Source organism: Clarias gariepinus, chromosome 19, assembly GCF_024256425.1.
Source record: "Clarias gariepinus isolate MV-2021 ecotype Netherlands chromosome 19, CGAR_prim_01v2, whole genome shotgun sequence".
In the NCBI taxonomy this organism is placed as follows: Eukaryota; Metazoa; Chordata; class Actinopteri; order Siluriformes; family Clariidae; genus Clarias; species Clarias gariepinus.
This window is the reverse complement of record NC_071118.1, coordinates 2,436,390-2,447,508: the sequence shown is the minus strand read 5'-3', so window position 1 is coordinate 2,447,508 and position 11,119 is coordinate 2,436,390. Positions and strand designations below refer to the sequence as shown.

The 11,119-nt window shown below is 37.0% G+C and overlaps 2 protein-coding genes across 5 annotated transcripts in view; both read right to left on the bottom strand.

Moving 5' to 3' along the window:
* LOC128507330 (mitochondrial fission factor homolog B) overlaps window positions 1-11,119 on the bottom strand; it is a 232,928-nt gene that overhangs the window by 23,495 nt on the left and 198,314 nt on the right. The gene's annotated exons all lie outside the window — the stretch shown is intronic.
* ripply1 (ripply transcriptional repressor 1) lies at window positions 555-2,689 on the bottom strand. Of its 2 annotated transcripts, none has more exons than XM_053478127.1 (4): window positions 2,524-2,689; window positions 2,027-2,105; window positions 1,309-1,382; window positions 555-1,177 (listed from the first exon to the last, which is right to left on the bottom strand). In XM_053478127.1, the coding sequence occupies exons 1-4, from the start codon at window positions 2,619-2,621 to the stop codon at window positions 967-969; spliced, it is 462 nt and encodes a 153-aa protein (XP_053334102.1). In that variant the 5' UTR covers window positions 2,622-2,689; the 3' UTR covers window positions 555-966. The 2 variants fall into 2 exon arrangements, with proteins under 2 accessions (XP_053334102.1, XP_053334103.1); XM_053478128.1 differs by having other exon boundaries at window positions 2,027-2,102.

Below are 11,119 nucleotides of genomic sequence, written 5' to 3'. Positions count from 1 at the left end.
CTTATCCATGACACACTTTTTTTTTTTTTTTTTGGGTGTGTGCCACATGTAGTGGGAATAATTTTGTTGCTGGAGTCCTAGTTTATCCAACTATGCACCAGAAATATCCTGCTTAAGAGGTCTATTAAAATAGTTCAAAAGGTGTGTATTTTAATGCTGAAAAGGATTACAGTAATTCTGTACTTCTGGACTGAAAGAACAGAAAAGCAAGCATATTGTTTTAAACATTTTCTGTATTTGTTTGTGCATTGTGAAATAACAGGGGTAGCTCAGTGTTTAAGGTGTTGGCTGGGTTCAAACCCCATAACTACCAAATTGCCACTGTTGGCCCCTTGAGCAACACCCTTTATCTTTAACTGCTCAGATGTATAGGATGTACGTTGCTCTGGATAAGGGCGTCTACCAAAGACGGTAAATCACAGAATGGGCATCGTGTCACCCATGACACCAAAAAGGCTTTAATCCTCCAACACCAAAGATAAAGACAGATGTTTCAATAAAATCTGAATTTGCAAAGAGAAGAAGAAATAAAAACACACACTGTTTCATTGTTATTTTTATATTTAGGTTTATTGTGCAATTTACACAAAGTAAAAAAAATAGGACATAAATATCTATAGGTGGAGATATATACAGCATAAATTAAAGACAAAGAAATAATAAAATAATAAAGATTTAGGAATCTTGCATACAAAAAAGCAGAGACCCTGAGTCATCCTGGAAACATTCTTCCCAATGTGGGATTCGCGTTATACATTTCCCAAAGGAAATTACAGTTTGGAAAACCATCCAGTTCTGAAGATTTTCCCCTTGTCCTTTTTTTTTCAAAACAGGTTTTTGTGATCATATTCAGAAATATGCAGCTGTGGTTGGTTGGTTTGTTTTCCCTTGGTGATTAGACAGTCCTGACAAGATGTCAGATGTTCCTTGTGTGTGTGCGTGTTTGTTCCAAAGTTCGACCGTGATTCAGTTATAGTCGCAAAAACGGCCCTGAGGTTTGTGGCACTCTTTGTCGTCAGCGTCTTCCTCGTCTTCCCAGTCGTCCTGTTCGTCCTCATCATCCTCACTGTCGGACTCATCATAGAAGCAGATGGTTGCCTGGACTGGGAAGTTTCTCAGAAGTGCCTCGCCGTCACTGTAGAGGTAGTCGAATGACTTGGATTTCGGCCAAAACAGTCTGTCATGGAAAAACAAAATTGAATAGATATTTAGAATCTCTCTCTCTCTCTTTTTTTTTGAGTTACAGGTTAACAAGCCAAAACATGACCTGTGCAATGTGTTGCTTAAGCAAAACAAAAGAGCGCTCACCTGACAGGGTGTTGGAAAGGCTGAGCTTTGCCATCTGCCATGGTGTTGCTTGGCACCGTTGGCCGGGAATAAGGCTGTAAAAAGAGAAGAAAGAGGTGTAAGGATAGATTTACAAACGAAAAACATCCACTGCAAGCTTCCTGCCTGGTATTTATGGGGTGATATCAGAACAAGCTACAAAGCTGAATAGCACCTTGGGCTATATATGATATAGTAGCTGTAACTTTGTAGGTGTCAGGGCTGAGGGAAAGAGTGCAAATCTAACCCAAACATTCCCCAGAAGCGTCTACTAGTCTTGGCAGGCATGTGCTAGCATGCTGGAAGCTATTCTCTCTACACCTCGGTGCTGGGCGCCAAGTCGGAGTTCTCACTCCGGCTCAGACAGCGGTGCCATATGGCAGAGTGTCTCAGCGCTCCAGTTGGTCCTTCTGCCTTTGCACAGAGTTGGCTCGGTGTCAGCAAAACAGCTTGACAAGTCACACCTTCTGCTCAACCATAATGTTGCTAATGCACTCCACATGCCTATCCGTAAGCCCCTGGGGGGTTTTCGCTTTGCTTTTTTAAAAGCAGCGTAATTAAATGCACTTGATTAAACATGTTTTATATAAAGATTTTCAAATCAAATCTTTTATTCGTATCTGTTTTTGGATAAGCAGCAGGATTTATTTAAGCTCAAGTAAAATGCACAAGTAAGCCTATGATCAAAGTGAAAACTTACACAGATAAGCTTGGTCCTCCGGCTCACAGTGTGCGCATCCTGATCAGTCACGAGCCACGGTCTCCATAGGACAGGCCTGCTGAACAAGTCACATGATCAGAGTCAATATACAGTGGTATGTTGCAATTGCAATATTTTACTGACTGTTTCCTCTTTATTTACAGCTGATAAATTGAAGTGAAAATCAACAAGGAAGAAGATTGGCAAATAATTATAACTAATGGTCCCCCTTTGAGGATGGTACAAGGATATACGTATGTATAGACAATGAAGTTGGGACAGTGAGGTTCACGTCCTCATTTGTTTTTTAAGAGGATATAGATAAACAATATATAAAATAATGCAAAATATAGGATGCTGCTTTAATGAGTTTTAACAACAAAATCAATGTAGATGTGATTTTATATATAAAAGAGCATCATGCATACCTTTACAAAATATTACTTAACAAAAAACAGTTATTTTACATTATTTTGTTCACTTTATATAATGCTCACCTGCTGATGGATGCCTGCGCCATCCTAGAGTTCTCCCTAAAACCTGGGGCTCCGGAGAAACGCGTCTGTTTAGCGACAAGACAAGCAGATTTCATCATGGTAGTCCAAAAAAAAACACCTTCGGAACGAATAAGTCGAGTCTTCAGCTCGCAGTGTCACGACTTTAAGGTTGAGCGGATTGATTGAAGCTCTGGCTGGAGGCTGCGGCTTTATATAGCGCTGAGCCGCGGTGGTGGGCGGGGCTTGTCTGCGCTGGGGAGGGGGCGTGCACCAGGGCGTTGTCTTAGCAACAGAAGTTGCAGAGATAAGTCCATCTGCCAAAATGATCAGGGGTGCAGAAGGGCATTTTGTCTTGAGTGTTTACTGCCCCAGTTGTGCAAACAGCCCCCTGCAGCGCGAGGGTGAGAAATCTGGTACTGAGAGGTGATTGCAAAAACACAGAGGGGCAAACTTACACACCATCTGTGAGAAGGAAGACACAGGGGGGGCAATACAGAAAGAGGGGTCATATATAACAAGTTACTTAGTCTAGCCTATCTATCTAAGAAATAAAAAGTACTAATAGGAATACATATAAAATTAAATGTTAATAATTGTTTTATATCTATCCCTATTAGTGATTTTATTCTTAGATATATACAGTAGATAGATAAATAGATAAAATATATAGACTAAGTAACTTGTTATATATAACCCCTCTTTCTGTATAGGCTTTTTAGTTACATTTAGTAATTATTACCAATTAATGAACTTAGTCAATATTACCAGTTCAATCCAAATCCAGTATAATGTTTTAAAAGTTCTTTGAAATGCATCCTAGGAAGTTAGAGTTAAAGTTTTACGTTTAACGTATCTCTCTGTAACTGGACACCTTCTGGTTGTCTATTTATACAAGACAACACGAATAAAGATTATTTATCATGTACAAACACAGTATATACCCCACTTATAAACTATTCTCATAGGTAATGTGCATAAACTAATACTACAGCAAACGCATGTCTCGTTTGTGGATTCTGAAATAATCTGTCCATCACTCGGGACTTTTCACTGCGATCACTGATCTGTGATCAGCTCTCCACCCATAAAGCGCGCGCTATAATTTTTTACAACTGATCTGAGGTCAGGTTTTTTTCCTCCTCGCGCCTGATTTGTTTTTGCGGCGACGCACGCGCCCGTTAAGCCATGGTGCAAAATATCTCACTAGGCAAGACTTAATGAGCCCCTAATGGGGTCCTGATAGACTCCGTGGCTCCATTTGGGAAAAGCAAATTTGCGGGACAGCAGTGCGTTGACCTCCGACAGGGACAGCAAACTGACAAAAGAGGACAAAAGGCACAAATGGACAAAGCCAGTTAACTTCAATGCACAGAATTCCAAGCATGGCATATAGGGGATGCATAGTGCGTACACACTCACTACATAAGTGTTGTTCAGAAACAATGACCAATATAAAAAAAAAGTAAAATAAAATAAAATATAGACTACTGAAAACTTAGAACTTTGAGCTATTATTTGTTTAGCTGTTTTCTAACATATACGGCTCATACCTATGCCTTATTCAGCACAACTTAGGCAATATGATGAACTAAATAATTTTTAAATGAATTTTAATCAACTATACAAACATGACTCAGCAAAAAATAATAATAATAAAAGGTTCACATAGGCAAAGAAATAGCACAGATACACATGATCACTTGTTTTTAAGGTTGTTTTTGGTTGTTTCTATGACCAAAATAAAAAATAAAAAAATAATAAAATGAATAATATGCTAATTTTAAAGGTTCTACATACAGTATATATGCAATGTCATTTAAATATTCTGGTAGCGGTAAAATTTACATGGTATAAACGTAATGATAACTTTCATTCTATACCTGACATATCTGAAAACCCAAATGAAGCCATTAACACACACCAGCAAGGCATCCATATAAGCACATCTATCTATCTATCTATCTATCTATCTATAGGAAGATAGATAGATAGATAGATAGATAGATAGATAGATAGATAGATAGATAGCTGTCTTTTTCACATAATTTTTTTTATCGTCATTGACCTATGCTGTGTTGCCGGCACGAATCTCAGCTGCTTAGATTTTAAGGGGTTAAAAAAACAAAACAATTTTAGCATTTGTCTGTATCGAGTATAACATTAATCATGTGACCTTAATGGACCCTATGACTACTAACAGGCTTATTATGTTTATTTTTTTATGTAATGCCTTTTAAAGAACTATAAAAAATGTATATAGTTCAAATAAGAAAAAAATGTCTTATTACTTTTTACAATAAATAAATACATTGTGTTTCTATAACTTTATTACATTAAAGATTACATGTTGCCATTTTCCCCCTTTGTAAAAGAATCATCATGAAAAAGTGCACAGAAATACCAATATCAATAAACCTAATATTAAAGTGTTAAGATTGTAAAAAAAAAAAAAGAAATAATAATATTGATATAATAATACTGTATACTGTACTATATGTGTGAGGATACATTGATATGTATGTGTGTATAAGTCATTCTGAAGAAAAGAAAATCATCAGTAAAAAGTTCAAAAAAATAAGTTTACTAATAAAAATACATCTAAAATGTCTACGTTTTTTAGCAATTTTGGTCGTCCTTTTCACATTTTCTTCTGGCAACATGGACGTCCGGTTAAAGCACAACACTGTTCTGTTCTTCAGCACAGTACAGATTGTTCAAAAAACACAAACTGATATTCCGAATAACTGCCGTAATAACTTTTGTAGCCCCCGTGGAACTCAGCATTTGGTCTAGGCTTCAGCAGATCCCTGAGCGGACGTCTTATCTCCACCAAATGTCTAATCTCCAAAATTAGATCTAAGGAAAACAGAAAAAGACTGAGTTGTTTATTCTGTTCATTTGTGAGTGGGCTCTAGGGGGGTGTAGCTGAGATGAACGGTCATGTGTTTTCACATTTGCTGAGCTTTGGAAACCCCCTGCCATTAACACCACCTTCTTCTCCAAAGCTCTAAAGAACCTCTCCCCCGTACTTAGGAATTTCAGTAATCACTGACCCGCTGCTCTCTGTGTTTTCTTTCGAACGAGTCAACACAAAACCTTAATTTAAAACAACACTCATTATCAGAGTAATTTAATTCTATACGAATCAGATTACTGAAAGACATTGTTATATGATAGAGGTTAAACATTAGCAAAGAATTAGGCAAAATGCAGAGTTTTCTAATCATTCTTTCCATTTAGTACAGCAAAGCTAAACTGTTCAAAAAGACTGCCTTAGACCATAAAAGCACCTATCTACACACTCACTCTCTCACACACACACACACACTGGACTGAGTGATACACACACAAAAAAAAAAATCAAAATCAACTCAGACACATAAATAAGGATAAAATCTGTGAATGAATGTTTTAACCCATAACCACAGCCTTTCATTGTTCATAATAATAATAATAATAATAATAATAATAATAATAACTTAGACCTAACTACTGTTTATAAATCTAACACACACACGGACTGAGTGACACAAAAAAACAATTATTAATTTTACCACTTGGTGTCTTGAATCATATTAAACTTGCCAGTGAAATAATTTATAGCCAATGAATATTTTCTCCTTATATGGCAAAAAAAAAAAAATACATTATGTCAAAAAGAAAGAGAAAAGAGAGGAAAGGAAAAGAGACATAGTAAACTCCAGTTTGTGCTTCTATTTTTCTTTTCATTATAGAACAAATGAGCAGCTTCACAACTGTTTGAAAATCTGTTAAAAAAATCGAATGTGTCTTTATATATTTTGTGATATATCATAAGAACCTGACATCTAACCCACACACACACACACACACACACACTCGGATGGAGTGATATGCTAGCACGCAGACTTTTCTTCATTCTAAAATAGATTTATGAACGATTAAACAGATTGAGATTACAGAATGATGGCATTCATACCGTAGTTGGATTCTTTGCTTAAGAGGAAATTCCTAAAATATTTTTTCCATGTTTGTCCCACCAGCATGGGAAGGTTCTCACAATTAAAAAAAAAAAAAGAAAATAAAGAAAAATACGTCACTGTAAAGATTTGTTGACATATTGATAGGAGTAGATTTTTGTCCTGTGTGGAACACAATACCTCTGACAGTTTGGTAGAAATAAAGAGAGAGAAAAAATTAAGATAAAAAATAAATCCAATGTGAATAGTTTCTCCTTATATGGGGTTGTATGTAAGTTTCGCATGTCAAATTCTCAATGCATTTTGTTGTTGTTCTAATACTATGTAATAAAAGAATTCAACCTTTTTAAGGTGATTAAAAGCTGAGTTTATTGCTTTAGGCCCAGAGTGTCTGGCCAAATCGAATTTCTTCATTTCCTAACATTATTCCGTTGACACGTCATTCATTAGTGAGAAAGCGTTGATTCAATTAACAGTAGATTAGTGGATTGTGTCATATGTGAAAGGGACGGAGATAGACTAGTCTAGGAGATTAATTTGCGGAAATGAGTCTGTAGGTAATTAGTCAGTGTGTAGCGTCAGTCAGCTGTGTCCTGCATGTTGACTCGATTTTAGCTTTACTGCTTTGCAAATAGAAGATGTAGCATATAAAATATAGGTTAATAATAGAGATCTAAGATTGAAAGATATAGAATACTTTGTAAGTATGTTCAGGTGGTGTTCAAGTCAAAGTGGGACTGCTACACTAATGCACTTATCCCAGTGTTTCACTAGTGCAAGTTGGATACCATCAAGGTAGAAAGTTTTTTCAGTATGCCGGAGCCATAATCGGACTTCCTGTCTGATTCACGTCTGAAACGCCGGCCTCCCAGGAACTCCTTTAACGACCCAAACATATGGAAATAACTCACAGCCGAATTTCTGCAAAGTGCCAGTGGTGCTGGTGAATGATTGTGTGTACAGTTCACACAGACAGATGCGTCTTTTAGAGATAAGTTATCAGTCGATTTTTAATTATCAGGCGTTCCACTTGCTGAATGTTCAAAATGTTCACGACTGCAGTAAGCTCTGAGCCACCTCCGCTGGGATTGTCATTCACAGATTGAATTCTTTAAAACTTTTGCACCGTTTCAATGTGTTACTGCGGCTAAGAGACTCATCACCGTAGTCTGCTTGAAGCCTTTAGTATTTATTCAAGAGAAATTTCAACCCAAGTCTTGGTTTGACTTGAACGGCCCTTGTATAATTAGCTCATGAATTACAAGAATGTCTCTTAATTTATTATTATTATTTTTTTTAAATAATCATTTTAAAATCCTGGCATTAATAATTAATCCTGTCAAGAATGTTTATTAAAAATATATCAAGATTCAAGTTATTAATCATATTAGTCAATCATACTGCTGTTGACATGCCCACTCAGGTTTTTATAGATTTTTTTTACAGTCTGTAAATCCTGTGTTATTTTTACATATTTTATATATTTTATTAAAATAAATAAAATGATTTTTATAAGATAAATTCCTTATCGATATTGTAAGTTTCCCAGCTATTTATTTCATCATAGTGAAATCTTTCTTTTTAGTTTACGGCCAGACATATAAGCATTTCACTGCATATTATACTCTATATCTTCATGTACGTGACAAATAAAATCAGCATTTTGAATTTAAAAACTGAACAGATTATGTCTATGAGATAACGGGATCATGAGTAGATAAGAAAAAATTTCAAAGCATGATAGCTAAAACAATCCCATGGATTAAAATTAGCAGTTGCTGTTGTTTTTAAAAAAAAGTAAATGAAAAAAAAAAAGATCGAATCTATCAGTTTTAATTATAATGTAATACTTTGTGTAGAACGTTTTAAACCCGTCCCAATAAGGATTTGTATAAAAAATTGTTTTTAGAGCAAAATAAATTAGAATTATGGACTTATGTTGAAAACAATCACGTCGATTTAGAGGTGATGTAACTTGATTAAAAACAGCAGTAAATTGACTCCCCGTGAGAGTGAATTCTGTACATGAATGGATTAAAACCTCACATTAATCTAAACCGACTATCAGTCTGAACCCAGTCATGTTGATTTCATTCCTTTTCATTAGACCTCACACTTCTGCTGTCTTTTATAGCAGTGTAGCAACAACACAGGCCTCACACCTTCAGACACACACACTTCACTCACGGTCACTGCTGATCTAAATTCTCCTAACTCTTAAAATCATAGCGTGATTGTTTTATACCATCTTATCTCCTAGGACTGCTGAATGATTGTCAGAAACCAGGATCAGAAAGAACTGATTCAGTAATTTACAACAAGTCCTTAAAAGTTGTATCCACAAGGGGGCAGGTTGGGGTAGGAATCATCGATTGTGTATGACTAGACAAACCCTCTGTGACGTCACCCCTAGGGTTTCTGAAGAGCGGCTTTGAAGCTCAACTGTGGGAGCGCTGGTCGTCTCTATCTTGGCTGGAGCTGACTCCGCCTAAACCCTGGTTAATCCTGGTTAATGGGTGGAACGTGGAACTGTTGTTTGGGACATACCCCACTAACTTGTTATCTATACCGCTTTATCCTGTATTCAGGGGCCTGGAGCACATCCCAGGAGGTACACCCTGGTCAGGGTACCAATCCATCGCAGGGCAGAACACACGTACACACACTATGGGGAAAGCCAATTTGGGAACACCAATCTAGAGGTCTTTGGACTGACCCACCAATCCCGGAAAGAACAAGCAAACTCCATCCACTCAGACCGCTGGGAATCGAACCCAGACCCTGGAAGTGCAAGGCGACTAATCACTAAGCCACCGTGCTGCCTCGGAACATACTTACAGTACTTACCTAAATGCCCACAACTTAGCTAGCTTAGCTTTAGCTTAGCTAAACCGCAAAGGTGGCTAATGTTCATTTACATGTTACTTTGAATTTGATTGAACGCCGTCATCCATACCCTACACGGTTTCCCGTAGGAGAACTGGAGGTTAGCCCTTGATAGGAACATGCAGTGTGTATCTTTGGTTTGACTTAAAATCGGTGATCTGATTCCTGATGACAAAACTATACCGTAGACAATTACATTAACAATTAAATGACAAGGTCACTAGAAAGGTCACTAGATAAGGCATTAAATACCCAATTTTCCCCTCCAGAATAATTCTGAACATAAATATTTGATTTATTTTGTCACGCTTCTTCAAACCAGGCCGTGTTCAGTTAGTCACACTGATCTTAACGTCTAGCCAGCATAAGTGGATTATAATGGTTGGTTTTCTCAACATGTCTGATGATGGAGCTGTAGCTGTGTCCTACATTATATTTAACCTCAAGGAATCATAAAACATCTATATATAATTACTCTAACAGCTGAGTGTTTAAACGATGATTAAGACGTACATTTAGTTAAAAAACAAATCTCATGGTTGAAATCGGTGACCGGGCAGCAAAATGTCACACCTGTCCAGACAAACACCTTCAAAATATCTACACGGAGTTTAGAGTCGTAGTTCAGTTCAGTGGACAGAATGCAGTCCAAGCATATGTTGAGGGCAGAGGTCAGGGGCAGGGTGTGTAGGCGCTGATGTGGGAAAGGTGGTCCTGCCTCTGATAGTGTATTGACGTGCCACTGACACTGTCTGTGTGTGTGTGTGTGTGTGTGTGTGTGTGAAGGGAGTTCGTAAGTCCTAGTGTTGCCTTCATGTTTCTTCAGTTTACAACAAAAATGTAAAGGGCAAATCTCATTGCATAACGCATTATGAAAATATGAAATATCATTTTTAAAAATTACAATCACTTCTAAAAAATTTTTTTAATAACTGTATATATATATATATATAATATTTATATTTGTGAAAATAGATGTCTACATTGTGTAAAAGTGCTTGTTATGCTAGTTAGTGAAGTTTTGTGAATTTGCTTGGTAACATACCTAGCTAGTTTTTTATTTTTATTTTTAAAAGCTAGTTTACTTTAAAAAGTTTCATCGGTAAAGTACCGAGCTCGTTAATCTTTTTTTTCTCTCTCTCTATCCAAAGATTAGTGAGTGACCGTATGTGACCAGAAATTAATTAAAAAATGATGTAGTCCTTATAAAAAGGTGATATGTGTTGACGGTCAGTGTGAGGTCAGAGTGTGTGTAGGTGCTGGGTTGGGAACCGTCCTGCAGACTCTAGCAGTGCCAGGAGACAGACTTGTGGAACAGAGAGGATGAGAGAAGTGTGCCGGTGAAGGTGTGAGGGCTGGTGTCATCTCTACACCTTCCCAAATGAGATTAGAGGTGTGAAGGCTGGTGGAGAGAAGTGACATCATCAGGGTCATGACACAGGGAGGCACAGGACCGAAGCTAGAGAGTGCCCTGTATTTACATTAGAGGCTGTATGTCAGTTAAGATAAGGAAGGAATCAAACCCAATAAGGTGTGCTGTTATAGAAATATAATCCATAATACTTCAGTGTGATATCGTCACCATTGCAAAGTTGATTATTGTTTTAGTTATTATTTTACACAAGAGCAATTTGTCAGCTATACATGTCATAATGTGGCTCTTTTACTTTTAATTTAATAAAACAGAAAACAACACAGATTGTGAAGGTACTGCGAAACAACAAAGCGTGCATTCCTCCGTCCATTAATCC